The following is a 27,509-nucleotide window of genomic DNA, read 5'->3' on the forward strand; positions in this document are numbered from 1 at the left end:
GGGGCGGGGGGGGGGGGGGAGTGGAATATCCCAGCTGTTGTCTGTGTGCTCCAAACATAACTGCACAAAACAAGACAATTGTTACAGCACAGAAAAGGGCCATTTGGCCCATCATGATTAGCTCATGTCTAGAAATGAACTTAGCCAGGATCCATTGTCCTTTCCCTACAGTTTAATACTTCTGGTGTTTGCTATAGATGCCGTGCTAATTGTGGTGGTATCATGGTTGTGTTGTAATTCATCAACCGATCACTAGGAGTCTCATTAGTATATAAGTGAACATTAGAGTCAAGTGACCTCAGACTGACTGGATAGCTGGAAGAGAGAGGTTGCTTGTGCATGTTAAAACTGTTATTCATCTGTTGTTTTATATATAGTTGACCTACAGTTAATGTTAATAATTTATTTATAAATTTAGTAAATAAATCATTTATAGCTTTAGCTCCAAGTATTTTTGTAATATAAATCAGGTCATCCAACAGGAACATTACACGAATGAGACAGGAGATGATACAGGAGATGAGATTCACACTCACTCAGTCATTGGGCTGGATTCTCCAAAAATGGGCTATGCCCCATGCCAGAGTACAAACGCTGGCATTTCACTCTTGACTTTCCTTAAAAAAGTTAAGAGCGATTCTCTTAACTGCAGGGGGCTGGCAGGGTCCCGGAGTACTTCTCGCAGGCTGCGGATACGGGTCCCCGCACTTCCAGTCGAGTCTCAGCATGCGCACGAAGGCAGCCTGCAACAGCCGCGCAGTGCGTGATGGCGGACTCGGACTGCGGACTGACATCGAGAATGTCGGCCCCCCCCCCCGAGGTTGTGCGCACCCGTGGATCCGAGCCACCCGATCGCTACCCTGGCCGCCCACGAGGCCGCCCCCCGGTGCTCGATCCCCCCGCCCTCCCCACCAGGGCGGCCACGGACTGAGTCCGCAGCCGCCATCCGAGGATCCTGACGGCCAATACGTGGTTAGAACCATGCCGTCGGTAACTCGGCCAGTTTTCCCCAGCGGATCGCTGTGGGGGGGGGGGGGTTGGGGGGGCCAGTGTCAATGGCCCCCCAGCCATGTTGCGTAACCCGCGCGCGAGCGATTCTCCAGGGACTGGAGAATCGTGGGAGCGGCGCCGGCTACGATTTCCGCGTAAAGATCGATTCTCCGCCCCCGCGCCAAATGCGATTTCGGCACAGGGCTGCAGAGAATCCCGCCCATTGTCTTTGATGGATATTGCAGGCAGACTGATTTCACTCCAATTAATTAGAATGCGGAACGTATAGCAATGCAACTTGGGGTTAGCCACTTGGGTTGTGAGCTGAAGTCACTTTAGGCTTTGTACTTATTAAAAAGTCCTTTCACAACTTCCGGGTGCGGCGATGACCAGCTAAGTCGCACGTTTCGGCAGCTCCCGGTGGAACGGACTTTTGGGCTCTTGATAGGAGCCCCAACGGCAATTTTAACGGCTAAAAACACCGTGCGGTAAACCAGAAGGGAATTCCCCCTGGACACGGATGGAAAAAGGAGAGGAAAGTGGCCGGATTGCAGCGGATCCTTTGGAACAGCGGCAAGGAAGGCAAGCAAAAACCAAGATGGCGTCGGAAGGTGGCAGTTTCACATGGGGCCCTGAACAACAAGAGTTCTTGAAATGCTGCGTGGAAGAGATAAAAAAGGAAATGAAGAAAGAGCTGTTGGCCCCGATACTACAGGCGATTGAAGGGCTAAAGGAGGAACAAAAGACCCAGGAGCGGGAGCTTCGGGTCGTGAAGGCAAAGGCAGCCGAGAATGAGGACGATATACAGGGCCTGGTGGTGAAGACGGAGATACAGGAGGCACATCAGAAACGATGTGTGGAGAGGTTGGAGGCACTGGAAAACAACGCAAGGAGGAACAACCTGAGGATTCTTGGTCTTCCTGAAGGTGTGGAGGGTGCGGACGTCGGGGCATATGTGAGCACGATGCTGCACTCGTTAATGGGAGCGGAGGCCCCGGCGGGTCCGTTGGAGGTGGAGGGAGCATACCGAGTTATGGCGCGAGGACCGAGAGCAGGAGAAACTCCCAGAGCCATAGTGGTGAGATTCCTCCGTTTTAAGGATAGAGAAATGGTCCTTAGATGGGCGAAGAAAACTCGGAGCAGTAAATGGGAGAACGCGGTGATCCGCGTTTATCAAGACTGGAGTGCGGAGGTGACGAGAAGGAGGGCGAGCTTTAATCGGGCCAAGGCGGTGCTTCATAAAAGGAAGATAAAATTTGGAATGCTGCAACCGGCAAGACTGTGGGTCACATATCAAGGGAGGCACCACTACTTTGAGACGGCGGATGAAGCGTGGACCTTTATTGTAGAAGAAAAACTGGAATGAGTGGATTATTAAAAAGAACGTTTGGACAAAGTGGTGGGGCGAATGTGGGGGGCGAAGAGGGGTTTTATGTTCCAATCCTGCGGTGTGGTAACTTTTCTCTCTCCCACAGGGGGTGATGGGGGGAGGTGGGGAGGGAGAGGAGATGGGGCGTTGGCCATGGTGGGCGGGGCCAAGGGAGAAGCGCGGGCTTGGCTCCCGCGCTATGATAATTATGGCGGGAATAGAGAAGCAGGAAGGAGGGGGCGTCGCACGGTGCGAGCCGTGGTCACGGGGGGAAGCCGAGGTCAGCCAGAGTTTGCTGACTTCTGGGAGCAACATGGGGGGAGTAATTACGCTAGCGGGGGGTCTAGCGGGGGGGGGTGGGAGGGGGGAATTACTGGGTTGCTGCTGCTGGGGAAAGGGGGGAGCGGGTACGGGAGAGGATGGGCGGGGGGGCACCGCCTGGGGGAGATACAGCTGCGTGGGAACTGGGTGAGAAGCTGGAAAAAGATGATGGCTAATCGGCAAGGGGGGGGGGGGGGGTGGGAAGCCCCCCAACTCGGCTGATCACGTGGAACGTGAGAGGGCTCAACGGGCCGATAAAGAGGGCACGGGTACTCGCACACCTCAAGAAACTTAAAGCAGATGTGGTTATGTTACAGAAAACGCACCTGAAACTGATAGACCAGGTTAGGCTGCGCAAAGGATGGGTGGGGCAGGTGTTCCATTCGGGGCTAGATGCGAAAAACAGGGGGGTGGCTATATTAGTGGGGAAGCGGGTAATGTTCGAGGCAAAGACTATAGTGGCGGATAACGGGGGCAGATACGTGATGGTGAGTGGCAAACTACAGGGAGAGACGGTGGTTTTGGTAAACGTGTATGCCCCGAACTGGGATGATGCCAATTTTATGAGGCGGATGCTAGGACGCATTCCGGACCTAGAGACGGGACAGCTGATAATGGGGGGAGACTTTAACACGGTGTTGGAACCAGGGCTGGATAGGTCGAAGTCCAGGACTGGAAGGAGGCCGGCAGCAGCCAAGGTGCTTAAAGATTTTATGGAGCAGATGGGAGGTGTAGACCCGTGGAGATTTAGTAGACCTAGGAGTAAGGAGTTCTCGTTTTTCTCCTATGTCCATAAAGTCTACTCGCGCATAGACTTTTTTGTGCTGGGTAGGGCATTGATCCCGAAGGTGAGGGGAACGGAGTATACGGCTATAGCCATTTCGGATCACGCCCCACACTGGGTGGACTTGGAGATAGGGAAGGAAACAGGAGGGCGCCCACCCTGGAGAATGGACATGGGACTAATGGCGGATGAGGGGGTGTGTCTAAGGGTGAGGGGGTGCATTGAAAAGTACTTGGAACTCAATGATAATGGGGAGGTCCAGGTGGGAGTGGTCTGGGAGGCGTTGAAGGCGGTGGTTAGGGGGGAGCTGATATCAATAAGGGCACATAAAGGGAAGCAGGAGAGTAAGGAACGGGAGCGGTTGCTGCAAGAACTTTTGAGGGTGGACAGACAATATGCGGAAGCACCGGAGGAGGGATTGTACAGGGAAAGGCAAAGGCTGCATGTGGAATTTGACTTGCTGACTACAGGCACTGCAGAGGCACAATGGAGGAAGGCACAGGGTGTACAGTACGAATATGGGGAGAAGGCGAGCAGGTTGCTGGCACACCAATTGAGGAAAAGGGGAGCAGCGAGGGAAATAGGGGGAGTGAGGGACGAGGAAGGAGAGATGGAGCGGGGAGCGGAGAGAGTGAATGGAGTGTTCAAGACATTTTATTAAAAATTATATGAAACTCAACCCCCGGATGGGAGGGAGAGAATGATGGACTTTTTGGATCGGCTGGAAATTCCCAAGGTGAAAGAGCAGGAAAGGGTGGGACTGGGAGCACAGATCGAGGTAGAAGAAGTGGTGAAAGGAATTAGGAGCATGCAGACGGGAAAGGCCCCGGGACCGGATGGATTCCCAGTCGAATTCTATAGGAAATTTTTGGACTTGCTCGCCCCGGTACTGACGAGGACCTTTAATGAGGCAAAGGAAAGGGGACAACTGCCCCCGACTATGTCTGAAGCAACGATATCGCTTCTCTTAAAGAAGGAAAAGGACCCGCTACAATGCGGGTCCTACAGACCAATTTCCCTCCTAAATGTAGATGCCAAGGTCCTGGCCAAGGTAATGGCAATGAGAATAGAGGAATGTGTCCTGGGGGTGGTCCACGAGGACCAAACTGGGTTTGTGAAGGGGAGACAGCTGAACACGAAAAGTCGGGGGCAGTTGTCCCCTTTCCTTTGCCTCATTAAAGGTCCTCGTCAGTACCGGGGCGAGCAAGTCCAAAAATTTCCTATAGAATTCGACTGGGAATCCATCCGGTCCCGGGGCCTTTCCCGTCTGCATGCTCCTAATTCCTTTCACCACTTCTTCTACCTCGATCTGTGCTCCCAGTCCCACCCTTTCCTGCTCTTTCACCTTGGGAATTTCCAGCCGATCCAAAAAGTCCATCATTCTCTCCCTCCCATCCGGGGGTTGAGCTTCATATATACGGAGGTTGTTAGGGGTAATGATGATGGCCCCACCAGAGGGAGAAACAGAGATAGTAGTGGCGATGGATGCCGAGAAAGCATTTGATAGAGTGGAATGGGATTATTTGTGGGAGGTGTTGAGGAGATTTGGTTTTGGAGAGGGGTATGTTAGATGGGTGCAGCTGTTGTATAGGGCCCCAGTGGCGAGCGTGGTCACGAATGGACGGGGATCGGCATATTTTCGGCTCCATAGAGGGACAAGGCAGGGATGCCCTCTGTCCCCATTATTGTTTGCACTGGCGATTGAGCCCCTGGCGATAGCGTTGAGGGGTTCCAAGAAGTGGAGGGGAGTACTTAGGGGAGGAGAAGAACACCGGGTATCTTTGTATGCGGACGATTTGCTACTATATGTGGCGGATCCGGCGGAGGGGATGCCAGAAATAATGCGGATACTTGGGGAGTTTGGGGATTTTTCAGGGTATAAATTGAACATGGGGAAGAGTGAGCTGTTTGTGGTGCATCCTGGGGAGCAGAGTAGAGAAATAGAGGACCTACCGTTGAGGAAGGTAACAAGAGACTTTCGTTACCTGGGGATCCAGATAGCTAAGAATTGGGGCACATTGCACAGGTTAAATTTAACGCGGTTGGTGGAACAGATGGAGGAAGATTTCAAGAGATGGGATATGGTAGCCCTGTCAATGGCAGGGAGGGTGCAGGCGGTTAAGATGGTGGTCCTCCCGAGATTCCTCTTTGTGTTTCAGTGCCTCCCGGTGGTGATCACGAAGGCTTTTTTTAAAAGGATTGAAAAGAGCATCATGGGTTTTGTTTGGGCCGGGAAGACCCCGAGAGTGAGGAAGGGATTCTTACAGCGTAGCAGGGATAGGGGGGGGCTGGCACTACCGAGCCTAAGTGAGTACTATTGGGCCGCTAGTATTTCAATGGTGAGTAAGTGGATGGGAGAGGAGGAGGGAGCGGCGTGGAAGAGATTAGAGAGGGTGTCCTGTAGGGGGACTAGCCTGCAGGCTATGGTGACAGCCTCATTGCCGTTCTCACCGAGGAACTACACCATAAGCCCGGTGGTGGTAGCTACACTGAAGATTTGGGGACAGTGGAGACGGCATCGGGGAAAGACTGGAGCTTTGGGGGGGTCCCCGATAAGAAACAACCATAGGTTTGCCCCGGGGGGAATGGATGGGGGATATGGAATGTGGCAAAGAGCAGGAATAACGCAACTGAAAGATCTATTTGTGGATGGGAAGTTCGCGAGTCTGGGAGCGCTGACCGAGAAATATGGGTTGCCCCAAGGGAATGCATTCAGGTATATGCAACTGAGGGCTTTTGCGAGGCAACAGGTGAGGGAATTTCCGCAGCTCCCGACACAAGAGGTGCAGGACAGAGTGATCTCAAAGACATGGGTGGGGGATGGTAAGGTGTCAGACATATATAGGGAAATGAGGGACGAAGGGGAGACTATGGTAGATGAACTAAAAGGGAAATGGGAAGAGGAGCTGGGGGAGGAGATCGAGGAGGGGCTGTGGGCGGATGCCCTAAGTAGGGTAAACTCGTCGTCCTCGTGTGCCAGGCTAAGCCTGATTCAGTTTAAGGTATTACACAGGGCGCATATGACTGGAGCGCGGCTCAGTAAATTTTTTGGGGTGGAGGATAGGTGTGCGAGGTGCTCGAGAAGCCCAGCGAATCATACCCATATGTTTTGGTCATGCCCGGCACTACGGGGGTTTTGGATGGGGGTGACAGAGGTGCTTTCAAAAGTAGTGGGGGTCCGGGTCGAACCAAGCTGGGGGTTGGCTATATTTGGGGTTGCACAAGAGCCGGGAGTGCAGGAGGCGAGAGAGGCCGATGTTTTGGCCTTTGCGTCCCTAGTAGCCCGGCGCAGGATATTGCTAATGTGGAAGGAAGCCAAGCCCCCGGGGGTGGAGACCTGGATAAATGACATGGCGGGGTTTATAAAGCTAGAGCGGATTAAGTTCGTCCTAAGGGGGTCGGCTCAAGGGTTCACCAGGCGGTGGCAACCGTTCGTCGAATACCTTGCGGATAGATAGATGGAAGGGGAAAAAAGAAGGCAGCAGCAGCAGCCCAGGATTTGGGGGGTGGGGGGTGGGGGGGGGGGGGGGGGGAGGGGTGGGGGGGGTGGGCGGGGGGGGGGTGTAACTTGTGACAAGGCAGTTGCCAATTAGGGCTAGTTTTCATTTTTGTTATTTAATATTTATTCATTTTTTGTTTTTTGTTTATATAAAATAGGTCATTGTTATTTGTGCTGTTATAATATTGTGTAAAGGATGCACAATGTACTGTGTTGGTTGACCAAAAATTTTCAATAAAATATTTATTAAAAAAAAAAAAGTCCTTTCACAGTTAAGACAGTTACATGGGCAGGGTGGGTATAGAGGGATATGGGCCAAATACCGGCAAGTGGGACTAGCTTAGTGATAGAAACTGGGCGGCATGGACAAGCTGGGCCAAAGGGCCTGTTCCATGCTGTAAACATCTATGACTGTATGACTCTATTCAGGTTTCCAGCCAGTGGATTAAAGATCAATATCATGACAATATGGACCAGAATAATGCCAACAGAATGGGATTCTGATCCGCGTTCCAGCTGAGGTAGATTTGGGGCTTGATTCCTCACCGTACCTATAATAAAAAAAAATTGGCACTTTGCTGTGGCTTTGTGCGTAATTGCTAAGGATCTGCCTTTGGACAGAGAACTCAAGAAGACAAGGTGCGGGCAGCACGGTGGCGCAGAGGTTAGCACTGCTGTCTCATGGCGCTGAGATCCCGGGTTCGATCCCGGCCCTGGGTCACTGTCCGTGTGGATTTTGCACATTTTCCCCATGTTTGCGTGGGTTTCGCCCCCACAACCCAAAGATATGTAGAGTAGGTGGATTGGCCACACTAAATTGCCCCTTAATTGGAAAAAATGTATTGGGTACTCTAAATGAAGAAAAAGAAAAAAAAAGAAGAGTAGGTGAATGTTGCACTCGGTAGTGAGTTTCAGACTATAACCAGTTCACCTAATGCAACAATGTAATCTTACACATACTTCTCAAAAACAACAACAATATCAAAACCCTTTGTAAGTAATTGCGATCTTCTCTCCCATCAATGCAGCTCCAAAGGTTTGGAAACAGAATGGGCTTGAATTCTTTTTGATTTACTCACCCTTCCTATGAGGGAGCTCTTCTGGCATCCCTGTCTCTAAGCCAGAAGCTCTAGGTATGAGTCCCACCTCAAAACTTGACAAAGAAAGGTGTGTTCCTAACATGACCAAACAGGTTGTTTGTCAACCTGAAAATCCTTTCAATACATACGTAAACAGTAAGAGTGGGAGAGATTCCTGCACAGCCGTGTTTCGGAAAGAAAGTTGGAGCCTCTACCATCACTATCCATAGCCCAAGACTACAACATGCATGTAAAAGGACATATTACCGCAGTAATTCAGACTTCTGAATGATCTGGAATACACCATTATATCCCTTCCTACGATGTTCTGCCAGTAAATGAGGAATCTAATGGATAAAATAGATCACAAAGATCTATTGGCACCATTACCTCTCCCACAGCACCAGTGGAAACAAAATTGGTGACAAACGAATGCAGGACAGAACAAAACGGTAGCACAGTGGTTAGCACTGTTGCTTCCCAGCACCAGGGTTCAATTCCCGCTTGGGTCACTGTCCGTACGGAATCTGCACGCTCGCCCAGTGTCTGCGTGGGTTTCCTCCGGGTGCTCCAGTTTCCTCCCACAAGTCCTGAAAGACGTGCTGTTAGGTGAATTGGACATTCTGAATTCTCCCTCCGTGTACCCGAACAGGTGCCAGAATGTGACGACTAGGGGCTTTTCACAGTAACTTCATTGCAGTGTTAATGTAAGCCTACTTGTGACAATAATAAAGATTATTATTAAAACACAAAGTGGAAGCATTCGAACTGGGAAGGTTCAGATGCAAAATGAAAACAAAATCCACCAGATGGTAGTTAGCATCGCAAATCATAAACCTGGTTACACATCATTTTAAAAGTACACCCAAGCCAGACAGGCTGGGGTCACAAAAGGAATCTAACCATACAGCTAGGTCTATCATAGAAGAGGAATGATGTTTGTGTATTACCAAGGTGATAATTCCGCACTTGTGTCATGTAATCGTCACTGTGCATGTGTAAACTATAAAATGTGGCCCAGCCCTGAAACTGGCTGCAGCGAAAATATTACAAAAGAGCTTAAAAATGCTGGAAGCTGTGTTTGCACTGTACTTTTAGGGGTTGCTAACGGCAGTGACTCCTAAAGGGCGTGGCTGATGCACCACTGCGGAATGAATAAATGCAGAATCTATACTATGGGGATTCCCTTGCTTGTACATGGTCTTTCTGTGAGGAAACAAAATCCAGTGATATAAGAGTCTGCACTGAGTTTGCTGAACAAATTGAAAAATGCTGTTATAAACATCAATGTCAATGTTCTTTGAGTGAGGGAAGGGAAAATATCAGCCAACATTCATCATATTGGGTCGCTTTGCACAGAGATTTCACATAAAGCTAGCTGATCAATGGCACAATGGCAGGGTGGTTAGCACTGTTGCCTCAAAGCACCAGGGACCCGGGTTCAATTCTGGTCTTGGGTGACTGTCTGCGAGGAGTTTTCACTTTCTCCCCATGTCTTTGTGGGTTTCCACCGGGTGCTCCAGTTTCCTCCCACAGTCTAAAGATGTGGCGGTTAGGTGGATTGGCCATGCTAAATTGCCCCTTGGTGTTCAAAGGGCAGGAGGGGTTATAGGGTTACGGGGATAGGGTGGGGGAGTGGGCCTCGGCAGGGTGCTCTTTCAGTTGGTCGGTGCAGACTCAATGGGCCAAATGGCACTGCAGGGATTCTCGGACTCTATGATGAGGACAGCATTGAGGTCAGCATTGACTACCTCCTCCACTGTTATTCCCATTGTGAAATAACCTATTATGATTCAAAAATTTTTTTTTCAAATTACAGGGCAATTTAGCATGGCCAATCCACTTACCCTGTAGATCTTTGGGTTGTGGGGTGAGACCCACGCAGACATGGGGAGAATCTGCATACTCCACGGACAGTGACCCAGGGCTGGGATCAAACCCGGGTCCTCGGTGGCGTGAGGCAGCAGTGCTAATCACTGAGCCACTGTGCAGCCCCACCTGCTCTGTATTCTTGGAGCTAAATCTGTGCATGGACCACTAGACAGTAATTATATATACTCAGGATAATAGCAGCATGGCTGCACAGTGGTTAGCACTGTTGCTTCACAGCACCAGGGTCCCAGGTCGATTCCCGGCTTGGGTCACTGTCTGTATGGAATCAACAAGTTCTCCCTGTGTTTTTTCTGCGTGGGTTTTCTCCGGGTGCTCCAGTTTCCTCCCACAAGGCCCGAAAGACGTGCTGTTAGGTGAATTGGACAATCTGAATTCTCCCTCCGTGTACCCGGACAGGCGCCAGAATGTGATGACTAGGGGCTTTTCACAGTAACTTCATTGCAGTGTTAATGTAAACCTACTTGTGACAATGAAATGAAATGAAATAAAAATCGCTTAATGTCACAAAGGCTTCAAATGAAGTTTCTGTGAAAAGCCCCTAGTCGCCACATTCCGGCGCCTGTTCGGGGAGGCTGCTGGCCTGCCTTGGTCTGCCTTAAAAGCCAGCGATTTAGCCCTGTGCTAAACCAGCCCCTAACATAATAAAGATTATTATAAGAAAAGGAACAAATTAGTAATGTGAAAATGTGATATTGATGTCTCTCAGTTCACCTGTCACACACCATCATTCAGATAATGTTCTGGCACATTTTTAAAATGTATTTTCTATTCCAACGCACACAGCTCTTCTCTCTCATTCCCCAGCACTTCGATAATGAGGGTGGTTCCTGTTTGTGTTGAATTTCCTGTTTCTATAAGAGACTGATTGGGCAAGAAGGGTGAAAATGTACAAATGCTCCTCGAATTTTATTCCAATCGTGATTATGCAGATAAGTGCAAAATCCTCACTTTGACAATCCAACCAGGATTTCCCTCAGTGTCGACAGTCGGCTGCCCCATAGTCCCTATGTGCACTGGGGGCACCCCCCTGTCAGGATGCAGTGCCCTTTTATTCCTCCCGATCTGGCTGGGGGTTGGGGGAGGGGGAAGAGGGGTCAGTGGAGTTGTTTTTTTGTTGTAAAAAGACCTTTCGTGGTCTTTACTTAGGCTGCAGCCATGCCCTGCAGCTAGGATGGCATGGTAGCCCAGTGGTTAGCACTGCTGCTTCACAGCGCCAGTGACCCAGGTTTGATTCCGACCTTAGGGACTGTCTGTGTGCAGTTTACACGTTCTCCCCGTGTCTGCATGGGTTTCCTCCGGATGCTCCGGTTTCCTCCCACAGTCCAAAGATTTACAGGTTAGGTAGATGGGAAATTGCCCTTCAGTGTCCAAAATGTTAGATGGAGTAACGGGGATAGGGCGGGGAGTGGACCTTAAGTGAGTCGGGTGAGGTGATCTTTTGGAGGGTTGGTGCAGACTCGATGGGCCGAACGGCCTCCTTCTGCACTGCAGGGTTTCTATGATTCTATGAAAAGTGAACAGTGTTACAATATGGGTAAAAACAAGCAGACTGGGACAGGAAGGGACACAGAGCTGAACAGTAATTCTGCATCACGAGTAAAGTCCATACAGGGAGTAGTCGTTAAAAAATGACATTAAAGCCTCTTTATTTGACTGCGTGAAGCATTCACCATAGGACAGAACTAGTGGTATAATAGGGATAAATAGTTTTGCTCTAATTGCAGAATACTGGTGGGAGTAGTTTATCTAACCCCCCCCCCCCCCAAAGACAATGTATTAATTATGGGGGACATTAATCTTTATATAGACGGGACCAATCAAATTGGCAAATGTGGTCTGGAAGATGGGTGGCACAGTAGTTAGCACTGCTGGGTGCTCCGGCTTCCCCACACAGTTCAAAGATGTACAGGTTAGGTGGATTGGTCATGCTAAATTACCCTTTAGTGTGTCTAAGATGTTAGGTGGAGTTACGGGGATAGAGCAGGGATGTGGACCTAGGTAGGATGCTCTTTCGGAGGATTGGTGCAGAGCTGATGGGGTGAATGGCCCCCTTTTGCACTGTAGGGCTCCTATGATTCTATGAGTTTGTAGAACATTTCCGTGACAATTTCTTGGAACAATATGCTGTGGAACCGACTAGAAATAAAGCTATTTTAGATCAAGTATTGTGCAATGAGGTAACGTTAATTAGTAATTTCATAGTAAAAGATCCACTGGGAAATAGTGACCATAGTAAAGTTAAATTCCATGTTAAATTTGAAATTCATCTCAAACCAGAATCCAAACCTTAAACATGGACAATTACATAGGTATGAGGGAATACTGGCTACAGTTGATTGATTAAATTGGCTAAAGTGTATCACCATAAATAAACAGCGAATAAACAGCGGAAACATTCATAGAAGCTATTCAAAATTTTCAATGAAAATGCATTCCATTGAAAAACAAAATCTCAGGAAGAAAAATCCATCCGTGGTCTAATCAGGAACTTGGGATGGTATTAAGTTAAAAGAAGAAGTTTATACTATAGCAAAGAAATAATAATGAGTCTGAGAATTGAGAATGTTTTAGAATCAAGGAAAGGGCCACCAACACGAGAAAGAATAGAATGAAAGCAAACTAGCCAGGAATATAAAAACAGATGAGCTTTTACAAGAATATAAAAATGAAGAGAGTAGCTAAAGTAAACATCGGTTTCTTAGAAGCAGAGATATTTTTTATAAATTTAGAGTACCCAATTATTTTCTTCCAATTAAGGGACAATTTAGCGTGGCCAGTCCACCTACCTTGCACATCTTTGGGTTGTGGGGGCGAGGCCCATGCAGACATGGGGGGGAATGTGCAAACTCCAGTGTCCCAGGGCTGGGATCAAACCCGTGTCCTCAGCTACGTGAGGCAGCAGAGCTAATCACTGTGCCACCGTGCCACCCTAGAATCAGAGAAATTATTCTGTGGAATGAGGAAAAATGCAACATTGAGCAAATACTTGTGTGTCTGTCTTCACAGTCGAAGAGACAAGGTGCATACCAGAAATATTGGGTTACCGAGGTCCTAAAAAGAGCGAGGAAATTAAGATCAGCAGAGAAATATCAGCAGAGAAAGAGTGTACTCCGACTATGATTTTTCCAAAACTCTCTTGATTCTGGAATGGTCCCAGTAGCTTGGAAATGAGTGTAACACAGCTATTCAAGACAATGGAGTGTGTGTGTGGGGGGGGGGGGGGAAAGAAAGAAAATTGTGAGCTACTGGTCAGTTAGCCTGATATCTGGAAAGCACTGGAATCTAAGGAATTTTTAGCAATGCAGTTATCCGGAACACTGTGTGCAGTCCCATTCTCCATATTTAAGGAAGAATATATTTGCATTGGAGGCAGTAAAGGGGGAAGTTCACCTTGGTCCCTGGGTTTAGAGGATTGACCTGTGATGAGGGTCTGAGTAAATTGGGCCTAGATTCTCTAGTTCAGAAGAATGAGAGGTGGTACATCATAGATGCATCATAGAATTTACAGTGCAGAAGGAGGCCATTAGGCCCATCGAGTCTACACTGGCTCTTGGAAAGAGCATCCTACTTAAGCCCACACCTCCATCGTAACCCAGTAACCTCACCTCACCTTTTTGGACACTAAGGGCAATTTATCATGGCCAATCCACCTAACCTGCACATCTTTGGACTGTGGGAGGAAACCGGAGCACCCGGAGGAAACCCACGCACACACGGGGAGGATGTGCAGACTCCGCACAGACAGTGACCCAAGCTGGGAACAGAACCTAGGACCCTGGAGCTGTGAAGCAACTGTGCTAACCACTGTGCTACCGTGCTGCCCTTATCGCATTGAAATATACAAGATTCCACAGAGACTTGACTGGGTAGACACTGAGAGATTGTTTCCACTGGCCAGGGCAACTAGAACACTAACAGTCTCAGGATAAGAAGCATTTAAGACTGAGATGAGGAGAAAATTTCTTCACTGAATGGTTTGTGAATCTGTGGAATTTAAAACAAAATTCATTTATGGGCTGTGGGCGTCGCTGGCTAGGGCAGCATTTATTGCCCATCCCTAGTTGCCCTTCAGAAGGTGGTGGTGAGTTGCCTTCTTGAACCGCTGCAGTCCTTCAGGTGTAGGTACACCCACTGTGCTGTTAGGGAGGGAGTTCCAGGATGTTGCCCCAGCGACAGTGAAGGAAATGCGATATATTTCCAAGACAAGGTGGCGAGTGGCATGGAGCGGAACCCCCAGGAGGTGGGGTTTCCAGGTATCTGCTGCTCTTGTCTTTCTAGATGGTAGTGGTCGTGGGTTTGGAAGGTGTTGTCTAAGGAACCTTGGTGAGTTACTGCAGTGCATCTTGTAGACGGTACACACGGCTGCCACTATTCGTCGGTGGTGGAGGATTTGAATGTTTGTGGAAGGGGGAGCATTCAAGTGGGCTGCTTTGTCCTGGATGGTGTCAAGCTTCTTGAGTGTTGTTGGAGCTACGCTCATCCAGGCAGGTGGAGAGTATTCCGTAACACTACTGACTTGTGCTTTGTAGATGGTGGACAGGCTTTTGGGGGGGGGGGGGGTCAGGAGGTGTTACTCGCTGTTGGATTCCTAGCCTTTGACCTGCCCTGGCAGCCACAGTATTAATATGGTTAATCCAGTTCAGTTTCTGATCAATGGTAACCCCCAGGATGTTGATAGTGGGGGATTCAGTGATGGTAATGCCATTGTGAATGTCAAAAGGCAATGGTACAATCCTATCTTGTAAGAGATGGTCAGTGTCTGGTACTTGTGTGGCGCGAATGTAAATTGCCACTTGTCAGCCCAAACCCGGATATGTCCAGACCTTGCTGCATTTGGACATGGACTGCTTCATTATGTGAGGAGTTACTAATAGTGCTGAACATGTTTGCAGTCATCTGCAAACATCCCCAATTCTGCCCTTACAATGGAAGGGCGGTCATTGATGAAACAGCTGAAGCTGGTTGGGCCTAGCGCACTACCCTGGGAACTCCTGCAGTGATATCCTGGAGTCAAGATGATTGACCTCCAACCACCACAACCATCTTCCTTTGTGCCACATATGTATCGAGGGCTGTTGCAAGTTACAACAGGACATTGACAGGATGCAGAGCTGAGCTGAAGTGGCAGATGGAGTTCAACCTAGATAAATCTGAAATGATTCATTTTGGAGGGTCGAATTTGAATGCTGAATGCAGGGTTAAAGGGAGGATTAAAGCGTGGAGGAACAGAGGGATCTTGGGGCCCACGTATATAGATGCCTCAAAGTTGCCATCCAGGTTGATAAGGAGGTGTATGGTGTGTTTGCTTTCATTAACAGGGGTATTGAGTTTAAGAGCTGCAAGAGTTTGCTGTAGCTTTATAAAACCCTGGAATATTGTGTCCAGTTCTGGTCGCCTCATTATAGGAAGGATGTGGTTGCTTTGGAGAGGGTGCAGAGGAGATTTACCAGGATGCTGCCTGGACTGGAGGGCATGTCTTATGAAGGTTGAGGGAGCTAGGGCTTTTCTCACTGGAGCGAAGAAGGAAGCGAGGTGACATGATAGAGGTGTACAAGGTGATGAGAGGCATGGATAGGGTGGATAGCCAGAGACTTTTCCCCAGGGCGGAAAAGGCTGTCAGAGGGGATATAATGGATTTGGATGGGGAATCCACAGGGGGATTGGAGGTAGAGGCGGGAGCGGCCAGGGTCAGCATGAGTCAGCTGACTTACGGAGTGAATGGGGGGGGCAGGGGGTTTAAGCAGTTGCTTGGCCGGGGGAGGGGGGGGGGGACTGGGTTGCTGCTGTGCTGACTGAGGGGGAATTGGTGGTAAGAGGGAGAGTCGGGGCGGGGAGCTTCCGCCTGGGGAGCTGGAGGTGCGGGCACGTGGCTGGCCTAGAAAAGGAAGTGGCTAGTTGGCGGGGGGGGGGGGGGGGGGGGGGGGGGGGTAGCCCCTCCGATCCACTGATCACGTGAGAGGCCTGAATGGGCCGGTCAAGAGGGCCCGGGTGTTTTTTTAAAGGGGCTAAAGGCAGACGTAGCCATGCTACAGGAAACACACCTGAAGATCGCGGATCAAACCAGGCTGAGGAAGGGATGGGTGGGACAGGTTTTTCACTCCAGGGTTGGATGCGAAGAACAGGGGGGGGGTCGCAATCTTGGTGAGTAAGCAGGTGGCATTTGAGGCGGTGGGTATTGTGGCAGATAAGGGGGGTCGTTATGTTATGGTAAGTGGCAGACTGCAGGGGGCCCGGGTGGTGCTAGTGAACGTGTATGCTCCGAACTGGGACGATGCAGGGTTCATGGAGCGGATGCGGAGTCGGATTCCAGATCTGGAGTCATAGAATCATAGAATTTACAGTGCAGAAGGAGGCCATTCGGCCCATCGAGTCTGCACCAGCCCTTACAAAGAGCACTCTACTGAAGCCCATGTGTCGACCCTATCCCCGTAACCCAGTCACCCCCACTTAACATTTTTCGGACACTAAGGGCAATTCAGCATGGCCAATCCACCTAACCCGCACATCTTTGGACTGTAGTTTGGTAATAGGGGGGGACTTTAATACGGTCCTGGTCCCGACATTGGATCGGTCTGGGTCGAGGTCGGGTAAGAGGCCGGCAGCGGCCAAGGTCCTGAGGGGACCAGATGGGCGGAGTGGATCCGTGGAGATTTGCCAGGCCAAGGGTGAAGGAGTTTTCCTTCTTCCCCCATGTACACAAGGCTTACTCGCGGATAGATTTTTTCGTGGTAAGCAGGGCGCTAATTCCGAGAGTGGAGGGGGCGGAGTACTCGGCCATTGCAATCTCGGACCATGTCCCACACTGGGTGAAGCTGGGGATGGGGGAGGAGAGAGGCCAACGCTGGCTGTGGCAAATGGACGTGGGACGACTGGCGGACGAGGAGGTCTGTGGGCGGGTCTGGAGTTGCATCCAAAGATATGTGGAGGCCAATGATAATGGGGAGGTTTCGGCGAGTGTGGTCTGGGAGGCGCTGAAGGCAGCGGTCAGGGGGGAGCTAATCTCAATCAGGGCCCACAGGGAGAAGAGGGAGAGGATGGAGAGGGAGAGGTTGGTGGGGGAAATACTGAGGGTGGATAGGAGGCATGCGGAATCCCCTGAGGAGCGTCGGAGCCTTCAAACGCAGTTGAGGAAGGTACAGGGGGAAGTGTATGAGTATGGGGAGAAGGCAAGTCGGATGCTGGCGCATCAGCTGCGGAAGAGGGAGGCGGCTAGGGAGATTGGGGGAATTGGAGATTGGGGGGGGGTGGGGAGAGGGTACATGGTGCTGAGCTCAGCTAAGATAAACGGGGCCAGATGGGTTTCCCGTAGAGTTCTATAGGAAATTCTCGGAGTCGTTGTGCCCGTTGCTGTTGAGAAGTTTTAACGCGGCTAAGGAAAAGAGAATCCTTCCCCCGACGATGTCGCAGGCTCTGATCTCACTTACCCTCAAGCGTGATAAGGACCCGCTGCAATGCGGCTCCTATAGGCCGATTTCGCTCCTTAATGTGGATGCCAAGCTGTTGGCCAAGATCTTGGCCACTAGGATTGAGGACTGTGTCCCGGGAGTGATTCATGAGGATCAGACGGGGTTTGTGAAGGGCAGGCAGTTGAATACGAATGTGCGGAGACTTCTGAATGTGATCATGATGCCCTCGGAGGGTGGGACGCAGAAGTGGTAGCGGCAATGGACGCGGAGAAAGCCTTTGACCGGGTGGCGTGAGAGTACCTGTGGGAGGTGTGAGGCAGATTTGGGTTTGGGGAGGAATTCGTAGGTTTGGTCAAATTGTTGTATCAGGCCCCGGTAGCGAGTGTTTCGATGAACCGGCGGCGGTCGGGGTACTTTAGACTATATATCGTGGATCAAGGCAGGGATGCCCCTTGTCGTCCCTGCTGTTTGCCCTGGTGATTGAGCCACTGGCCATGGCATTGAGGGAGTCCAGGAACTGGAGGGGGTTGGTTCGGAGGGGGGCGGGGGGGGGGGGGGGGGGGGGAGCACCGTGTTTCACTGTATGCGGATGACCTGCTTCTGTACATTGCGGATCCGGTGGAGGGGATGGGGGAGGTCATGCGGATACTTAGGGATTTTGGAGACTTCTCGGGACAAGCTAAATGTGCGAAAAAGCAAGCTATTTGTGGTGCATGCGAGGGGCCAGGAACAGAGGTTGGGAGAGCTGCCGCTCAAGATGGTGGAGAGGAGCTTTCGGTACTTGGGCATCCAGGTGGCCTAGAGCTGGGGGGTCTTGCACAAGCTCAATTTAGCGCGGCTGGTGGATCAGATGGAGGAGGACTTTAGGAGGTGGGACATGCTGCCACTCTCCCTTGCAGGCAGGATGCAGTCGGTAAAGATGACGGTCCTCCCTAAATTCTTGTTCGTCTTCCAGTGCCTGCCCATTCTCATCCCCAAGTCCCTTTAAAAGCGGGTAAATAGGAGTATTACGGGATTTGTGTGGGCAAATAAGACCTCATGGGTTAAGAGACTGTTCTTGGAGTGCAGACGGACGGGGGGCGGGGGATTTGGGTTGCCCCCATGTTTTAGGTACATGAAGGTTTGGGCGTTTGTGAAGAAGCAGGTGGGGGAATTCCCGTTGCTACCTGCCCAGAGGATACAGGACAGGGTGGTCTCGGGCATGTGGGTGGGGGATGGCAAAGTATCCAACATATACCAGGAGCTGCAGGAGGCGGAGGAGGTCTCGGTGGAAGAGCTGAAGTGCAAGTGGGAGGAGGAGCTGGGTGAGGAGCTGGATGAGGGCCTGTGGGCTGACGCCCTGGGCAGGGTCAATTCCTCCTCATCTTGCTCCAGGCTCAGCCTGATTCAGTTTAAGGTGGTGCACTGGGCGCATCTGACAGTGGCAAGAATGAGTAAGTTCTTTGGGGTAGAGGACAGGTGTGTGAGATGTTAAGGGAGCCCAGCGAACCATGCCCATATGTTTTGGACATGCCCAGCACTTACGGAATTTTGGAAAGGCTTTGCAAAGGCTATGTCCAAGGTCTTGGACACTCGGGTAAAACCAAGCTGGGGGATAGCGATATTTGGGGTATCGGATGATCCAGGAGTGCAGGAGTTGAAAGAGGCCGGAGTTCTGGCCTTTGCCTCTCCTTGGTAGCCCGGAGAAGGCTCTTGTTAATGTGGAGGGGCGCGAAGCCCCCAAGTGTAGAGGCTTGGGTCAGTGACATGGCGGGGTTTCTCAGGTTGGAGAAGATGAAGTTTGCCTTGCGAGGGTCCTTGCAGGGGTTCTCCAGGCGGTTGCAACCGTTCCTTGACTTTCTTGCGGAAAGTGTGGGGGGGGGGGGGGGGGGGGGTTGATTTTATTTTATTTCTTTTGTTTTGTTAAATTGTTAATTTGTTAGAGGGTTAAGTTGTTTCTGTTGGCATATTGTTTTATTTTCTTTCGTAGTGGTTTGTAAAAATTATTGAAACATTTTGAATAAAAACATTTTTTTTTTAAAAAGGGGATATAATTTAAGGTGATTGGAGAAAGGTATAGGGGAGATGTCAGGGGTAGGTTCTTTATTCAGAGAGTGGTGGATATGTGGAATGCACTGCCAGCAGAGGTGGTGGAGTCAGAGCCATTTGGGACATTTAAGCGACTCTTCGACAGGCACATGGACAGCAGTAAATTGAAGGGGTGTAGGTTAGATTGATCTTAGATTAGGATAAATGGTCTGCACAACATTGTGGGCCGAAGGTCCTGTACTGTGCTGTACTGTTCCATGTGACTCCAACCAATGGAGAGTTTTCCCCCGGATTCGCATTCGGTTTAGCTAGGGCTCCTTGATGCCACACTCAGTGAAATGCTGTCTTGATGTCAAGGGCAGTCACTCTCACCTCACCTCTGGCATTCAGCTCTTTTATCCATGTTTGAACCAAGGCTGAGTGACCCTGGCAGATCCCAAACTGAGCATCCGTGAGCAGGTTATTGCTGAGTAAGTGCCGTTGAAAGCACTGTTGATGACTCCTTCCACCACTTCGCTGATGGAGAGTAGACTGATAGGGCACTAATTGGTTGGGTTGGATTTGTCCTGTTTCTTGTGTCCACATTGCTGGGTAGATGCCAGTGTTAGAACTGTAACTGGAACAGCTTGGTTAGGGGTGCGGCAAACTCTGGAGCACGAGTCTTCAGTACTATTGCCGGAATATTATCAGGACCCATTGCTTTTGCGGTATCCAGTGCCTTCAGCCATTTCTTGATATCACGTGGAGTGAATCGTATTGGCTGAAGACAGACATCTGTGACGCTGGGGACCTCCGGAGGAGACCGAGACGGATCATCCACTTGGCATTTCTGGCTAAAGATTCTTGTGAATGCCTCAGAGAGTTGTGGATATTGCATTGTCAAATACATTTGATATTGGGATAGAAAGACCGTTGGTGCCTCAGGGAACCGAGGTATATGGAGAGCAGACAGGAAAGTGGAGATGAAGGCCAAGATCAGCTGTGATCGTACTGGATAGTGGAGCAGGCTCAAGGGGCCTTATGGGTCAACTCTTACTTCTATCTTTTGTGTTCTTGTGGATCATATCTTTATCACATTTCAAACACTTGGGGCAATTCAAGTTCTTGCTATACAGAATGCATGCAACTCGCATAAATGTCACCATTTCCCAATAATCAAAGCTGTGACGAGCACAGCCACTGACAGTTTCGTGGGAGTTTGAAGTGGAACTACAAATCCTGAAGGGGAAAATGGTGACATTTTAATTGCCGCCATTTTGTTGGTCATGTGTGTCCATCCAAGGTTCCAATGCAAGTAGGAATGCCATGATGACTTCAGGTTAAACTACCAAGTGATTTAATGATGGGATCATAATTTAAAAACCACCATTTCCAATGGCGTTTAGAAAATCAGGAAAATGGGAGAGCAAAGTCATACCATGTTACACAAGTGACAAACGTCACCAACTATTGGGCTGTGCCACATCTTGATAATACATCTGTGCGGTGAATGATTTGTGGACTAAACCTTGTTCAGATATACGGAGATAATCTGCAATAGACAGCGAGTAAATGTTAAACATTTATTACGTGCAATAGGCATGCAAATTAAACCATCATTAAAAATGGGGAACGCGATTGGAAAAAAATTCTACCTTTGGTCTCATTATGGATATAAAAAGTGAATGACTTGGAGGATTAGAATCTAAATGTAATATTGGATTCAATTCTTAGTCATTACAGTGCATGATTCTGTTATTGCTTGAACACAAGTGAAACTGACAGATCACAGGGTAATTTGTTCTAAAAATAAAATCTATCATTTCATACGCCTCGGTTACAGAGGAGGGAAGCCTAAATGATTAATTCAAGTTTGTGCAAACAAATGATCAGGATGTGAGCCGATGAGTTACCCAGTATTATGGACTGGTATGAATGCTTGCTCACCGCATCAGTCCAAAATGTAATCCTTCTATTCTTTGGTTCCTTTATAATTTGCTTAAGCTTCAGGTTTTGTGCTCAGAGAGTGTCATAAAGTGGAACCCTGAAGACCAGAGAAACTAAGAAAGATCATCTACAAACGTGGAGTTCAGTTACTCCCTCTGTACAACTTTGTTCACTAGACGATTTTTTCCTGTTACTGCTGAGTTCATCTGTAAACATCAGTACTGCGATACAAGGGTATTGCATTCTCTCAGAATCTGGAAAATTGTTAACTGCACACTGCATATCTTGGATGTACAGGCTCCCACATTCTAATCTCTCTTTGGTTCACATCAAATTGGCCATTTTCAGTGAAGCAACATTTTCCATGTTAAGGCACAATGTAAAATGCGAGTTTCTTTTTTTTTGTCTTACAGATGATTTTAGTGTCACTTCGCCCTCATATCCGTTTTAATGCTGGCACCTGGAATACCACCCCACTGTTTCTTGTTACCAGCTTACGATTCATGGCGCTCAGTCGATGCCCACATTTCATGTTGAGAAGACGAGGTAAGTAAAATGAAAACTAACTCGTGTATTATCATATAAATAGCTCAGGAAATCACAGGATAAGTCATTGGAGTTTGAGACTTGCACATAGATATCGGCCTGCCCCACTCATTCAATAAGGATCCAAGTTAGCTCAGTAACAGATAATCTCTCCGTTATTCAACTGGATGATATGTCAACTTAAGTGTGACACCGACAGGAGAAGTATACGGTCTTGGACGTGAAGGTTATTTTGAGCAATGAGGTAAAGGCCACGAGATGAACAAATATCCTGTCACAGGTCTCTACAGTCTGTTTCCTCAGCCCCACCATTTGGTGCCCAGTGCAGACTGGTTGTTCTCAAAACTCTTTCCTCTGATCAACCTCCTGAGTTCCTGGAGTTCCTCGGCCCCCAAGCTCTGGTCCACTCCTGGGCGGGGTCGATAGCTCAGGGGGGACACAATGTAGCCATTGTTGTATAGGCAAACCCGCTTGCAGAACTCGAGTGTGCTGAACATCAGACCATAATACGGAATGATCTGTGAATGAAGAGAAGTGATTAAAACAGGCGGGCAAAGGCTTAAAAATGAATTTGACGGGTCTCCCCCAACAGCTGTATATGAGAGTCAAGTATGAGGATGTTTTACACGCTTGCCCATTGCTGTGGCAGCTATAATATTTAGCTTGTATAGAGCACGTTTACACCCCCCCGATGGGCACAGGACATTAGAGAGCAGCATGATGAGGAGCTACTCTTGGGATTGCAAAGAGGCTTCACACATAATTCAAAAACTTTTGACCCATGTCGCTTTCCGTAGCAGCTGCCGATCAGGGGCTGCCTCCCCCCCCCCCCCCCAGCCACCCAAATACACACGGTAAACTTTCCATTTCCTACCACATATCGCACCAGAGCCATGCTGCACTTAGAGTACTGGGCACGGTTCCTATTTCCAAATTATTTTAAAAAGACACGGTGCAAAAACAATTTACAACAATGATACCAGAACCAGGTGTTACCAAGTATCTGCAAAGATTATATTTTTGCTCTTTAGAAAAGAGAACATTTTTGACCTTATTGAGGTCTTGATAGAGTAGATGTGGACAGAATCTTTCCAATTGTGGGATAATTCAAACTAGGATGAATGCAAGCTGGATACCAATACATCCTCCTAAACAGGGAAATGAGACAACATTTCTTCAACCCCGGGCGTGGTTAGAATGGAGAGCCCGTTATCATATGAGGTGGCTGAGGCAAATAGCTGATTTGCCTTCAGCAGGAAACCACGTGCATGAGAAAAAGGGGAATAGAAAGATATGTTGAAATGAGGCAAAGGGAATGGGAGGAGACACATGTGTCACGTAAACACTGGACTGAATCACCTGCTTCTGTGCTGCAGTTTCTATGGGACCACCTATTCCTCTCCCAAGAGCAATGGTGTAATGGCAACATGAATCAAATCGAAGGTAATTCTATGCCTTAGGATAGCACCCATTAGGAAAATGAGTTTGAGCCTGTGCTGAAATGGAGTCCTAGCCAAAGGTCCAGGACCCGGAAGCAATAACCTATACCTAAGGCCTCAAGTTAGAAGCTTTGCATAAATAGAGAAAAAAGTCAACATCAAAGAACAGTTTGTCAACACTCATATTCGGTTATTATTCATTCTGTCATGTGAGAGTACCTTTAAGAAATGGATGTTTAAGAAATGTACCTTTAAGAAATGGGTGTTTATTACTGCAGTGATGTCAGAGACTGGGTGGAACTGGGCTGTGTCAGCTTTTTACTTTTGTTTTAGGTTATTTGCTGCAGGGTGTTTTATAGTTTTGTTTTCAGAGTTGGATAGCTGCAGTCACAGCCAGAAGGTGTAGTAATCTCTCTCTGTAATCTAAAGACTGTAAATCGATCCTGGTGATTTAAAACTAATAACTGTAGTGACGTTAACCTGATGTGCTTCTGGTAAAAGGTGATTTGAGTCGTATGGATGTTCAAAGGGAAGCTTAAAGCATTACTTAGTGTTGTATTCTTTGGGGGTTGTATTTGAATTAGTTGTTGTTAAGATGTTCATTGTAGGTTTTGAAAAGGTTAACTTGAGTTCATAGAATAAACATTGTTTTGCTTTAAAAAATACTTTTCCATTTCTGCTGTACCACACCTGTAGAGTGGGCCGTGTGCTCCCCATACCACAATCCAGTAAAAGTTGTGGGTCAGGTGAACTCCATGGTACACTTTGGGGTTCTCTAAACCCAGACTCATAGAAAACACTTTTAGATTCATTGCTGTTAATTCCGTGCCGCCAACTCCAATCAGAGGTCATGCAGTATTTTCTTTTTTAAAAACCCACCTCACAGATGCAAAAGCTGATATTGACTTGAATGTGGCCTGATGTCATCAGTGTAAATCCTCACATAGCAGTTAAAACTGTTGTGGCAATGAACTTCACCTCGAGATTGGTGACTCACAACAATGTAGGCCTCTGTGTCCACTTGTAAAGCTGCCATTACGATTTTTTGTTGTTGCTGCTTCTCTCCATGCCCTTGCCCTGCCCCCTCACCCGCCCCACAACACCCCCCCCCCCCCCCCCCCCCCAAACGTCTTTTCCAGCTCTTGTGACTTTTCACCCAGAACAGGCTCGAGAGACCGATGGGCCGATTCCCGTCCTGGGGAGAACGGAGAGTGCAGAAAACTACTGTTTCTTGCTGCTTCCACAGAGGAGAAAGAAAGGAAAAGAAGGACATGTTGATAAGGTTAGAAGGAGGCTTGTGTGGAGCATTAACCTTTGCTATAGACAAGTTGGGTCGAATGGCGTATTTCTGTGTAATCCTCCAATCTTCCTGCATGTTGACAACCTCCTCAGCTCTTGTGTATTACAGTCAAGTAAAACTCCCATCAGCTGAGGCGTGCTTTTGAGTTGTGTGATGAATGGTTACTGTACCCTTAACATCATGTAGGTGATGCCCCTTTAAGACCGGGTTTGGAACCCTAGGGGACTCTGCCTCTGACTCCGCCCACCAGGGAGCCGTATATAAAAAGTGACACCCTGTAGGCGGCACTCAGTAAGCACACGTCTCTGTAGGTGGAGAGTTCTCTGCTTATTAAAGCCTTCATTTACCATTCCACACTCTCCTGTCGTTATTGAGGGTACTACAAGTTGGGTGGAGGGGAAGGGAGAGGGTGGGGGGGGGGGGCTGTTTCCTGGACAGCGAACAGGAGTGAAAACACTGGCTAATTTTACCGCCCTTCTCTGATCCAGGTAGCAATGTCCACCAGTGACCCAGACCCTGCAGTGACCAGCAACCACATCATGGACACGCGTGATCCATATGGCTTCAGTTGTGCACCCAGTGATTCTTTTAGTGACATGAGCATTTGATGGAGCCATCATCCCCCTTCTTCCTGTAAATATGGGCCAGGATACCAGGAGACCTCGCTTGCCTTTCTTTCATGACATCTTTTTGACATCCGCCCGAAAAGGCAGGCAGGGCTCCGATTTAATGTCCCATCTGTAAAGTGGCAGTTCCCCTAACTGAGCACCTCTCAATACTGCAGTGACGATTCAGCCAAGAGTTGGCCTTTTAACCTTCAGACTCAAGAGGGGAGTACCGCCAAGGCTGACACCTTGTTCAGTAACCTTCACAATGCAAGTCCTTGGAGAGTGCCTGAAAACTCCTCAAATTATTAATGAAAACATTTCGATCCCTGCTCTCTGATTTTCTGCCCACACCATTTCTTGGGAAAGTATCAAATCTTAACTTGCATTTGTACAACAAGGTGCTTCACGGGAGCGGTATCTAAACAAAATTTATCAAACCGCATCTGGAGATCTTAGGACAAGAGCTTGATCAAAGAGATCGGTTTTAAGGAGTGTCTTACAGGCTGAAAGAGAGAGGGAGGAGTGAGGGAGGAGCCGGGGAGAATGGGGAGGAGGGGAGTTGCTGGAGAAGAGCGAAAGAGAGACTGGCCCTCATCTCCAAATCTGTGCAATAAATATCAGTTCAGAATATACTGGACACCAATTGAAACAACAAAAAGATAGCTTTTCCTGCCTAATGAATGGTTGCCATTTACGAGGGAAGTGTTATATTGCCTGCAGTAGTTGCACTGAGCACAGAGACATCAAGGACAATTGCATTTCAACACAATCAATACATTTCTCCACCTGCCTGCCCATCTATTAACTGCTGGATTTCCAGAGACAGTTATCACCTTTAGTAGATTGGCTGTGAGACCATTCCAGAGGCTCAGGACACCTTTTGTCTTCAGAATTTGCCTGAAGCAGTCCACAACACCAGTAAAATGAACATCGACACCTCCATAGTGGGGGAGCAGGGAGCTCTGAGCCTATAATGAGAGATAAGGTGTTCATACACTGAAAATATGAATGAACTCTCACAAATTGCACTTAGACGTCATCTGTACTGTAACAAAACATTACGCAGCACTCCACAGAAATACAATCAAGGAATAGAAGTAAGAGAGATCGGTCAACAGGGCCAGAGCTCGGTCAACAGGGCCAGAGCTCGTTCCGGGTGCGGCGATGACCAGCTAAGTCGCACGTTTCGGCAGCTCCCGGTGGAACGGACTTTTGGGCTCTTGGTAGGAGCCCCAACGGCAATTTTAACGGCTAAAAACACTGTGCGGTAAACCAGAAGGGAATTCCCCCTGGACACGGATGGAAAAAGGAGAGGAAAGTGGCCGGATTGCAGCGGATCCTTTGGAACAGCGGCAAGGAAGGCAAGCAAAAACCAAGATGGCGTCGGAAGGTGGCAGTTTCACATGGGGCCCTGAACAACAAGAGTTCTTGAAATGCTGCGTGGAAGCGATAAAAAAGGAAATGAAGAAAGAGCTGTTGGCCCCGATACTACAGGCGATCGAAGGGCTAAAGGAGGAACAAAAGACCCAGGAGCGGGAGCTTCGGGTCGTGAAGGCGAAGGCAGCCGAGAATGAGGACGATATACAGGGCCTGGTGGTGAAGACGGAGATACAGGAGGCACATCAGAAACGATGTGTGGAAAGGTTGGAGGCACTGGAAAACAACGCAAGGAGGAACAACCTGAGGATTCTTGGTCTTCCTGAAGGTGTGGAGGGAGCGGACGTCGGGGCATATGTGAGCACGATGCTGCACTCGTTAATGGGAGCGGAGGCCCCGGCGGGTCCGTTGGAGGTGGAGGGAGCATACCGAGTTATGGCGCGAGGACCGAGAGCAGGGGAAATTCCCAGAGCCATAGTGGTGAGATTCCTCCGTTTTAAGGATAGAGAAATGGTCCTTAGATAGGCGAAGAAAACTCGGAGCAGTAAATGGGAGAACGCGGTGATCCGCGTTTATCAAGACTGGAGTGCGGAGGTGGCGAGAAGGAGGGCGAGCTTTAATCGGGCCAAGGCGGTGCTTCATAAAAAGAAGATAAAATTCGGAATGCTGCAACTGGCAAGACTGTGGGTCACATATCGAGGGAGGCACCACTACTTTGATACGGCGGATGAAGCGTGGACTTTTATTGTGGAAGAAAAACTGGAATGAGTGGGTTATTAAAAAGAACGTTTGGACAAAGTGGTGGGGCGAATGTGGGGGGCGAAGAGGGGTTTTATGTTCTAATCCTGCGGTGTGGTAACTTTTCTCTCTCCCACAGGTGGTGATGGGGGGAGGTGGGGAGGGAGAGGAGATGGGGCGTTGGCCATGGGGGGCGGGGCCATGGG

At 48.9% G+C, this 27,509-nt stretch overlaps 1 protein-coding gene and 1 long non-coding RNA gene across 3 annotated transcripts in view; one reads left to right on the forward strand and one right to left on the reverse strand.

The window, feature by feature from the left end:
• Positions 1-20,917: 20,917 nt before the first annotated feature.
• Positions 20,918-27,509, reverse strand: part of slc25a43 (solute carrier family 25 member 43) — a 55,149-nt gene continuing 48,557 nt past the window's right edge. Inside the window, exons 4-5 of one of the 2 annotated variants that reach the window (XM_072505856.1) lie at positions 26,022-26,156; positions 20,918-22,359 (exon numbers count right to left, since the gene is read on the reverse strand). In XM_072505856.1, the coding sequence (XP_072361957.1) occupies positions 22,141-22,359; positions 26,022-26,156 (354 nt within the window). In that variant the 3' untranslated portion in view covers positions 20,918-22,140. The remainder of the gene's footprint in view (positions 22,360-26,021; positions 26,157-27,509) is intronic. The other variant, XM_072505857.1, reaches the window with a different exon arrangement.
• Positions 24,418-27,509, forward strand: part of LOC140421270 (uncharacterized) — a 41,346-nt gene continuing 38,254 nt past the window's right edge. The window contains exon 1 of the long non-coding RNA XR_011946706.1: positions 24,418-24,562. This is a non-coding gene — a long non-coding RNA (uncharacterized lncRNA). The remainder of the gene's footprint in view (positions 24,563-27,509) is intronic.

The sequence above is a fragment of the Scyliorhinus torazame genome, chromosome 5 (assembly GCF_047496885.1).
Source record: "Scyliorhinus torazame isolate Kashiwa2021f chromosome 5, sScyTor2.1, whole genome shotgun sequence".
NCBI lineage: Eukaryota > Metazoa > Chordata > Chondrichthyes > Carcharhiniformes > Scyliorhinidae > Scyliorhinus > Scyliorhinus torazame.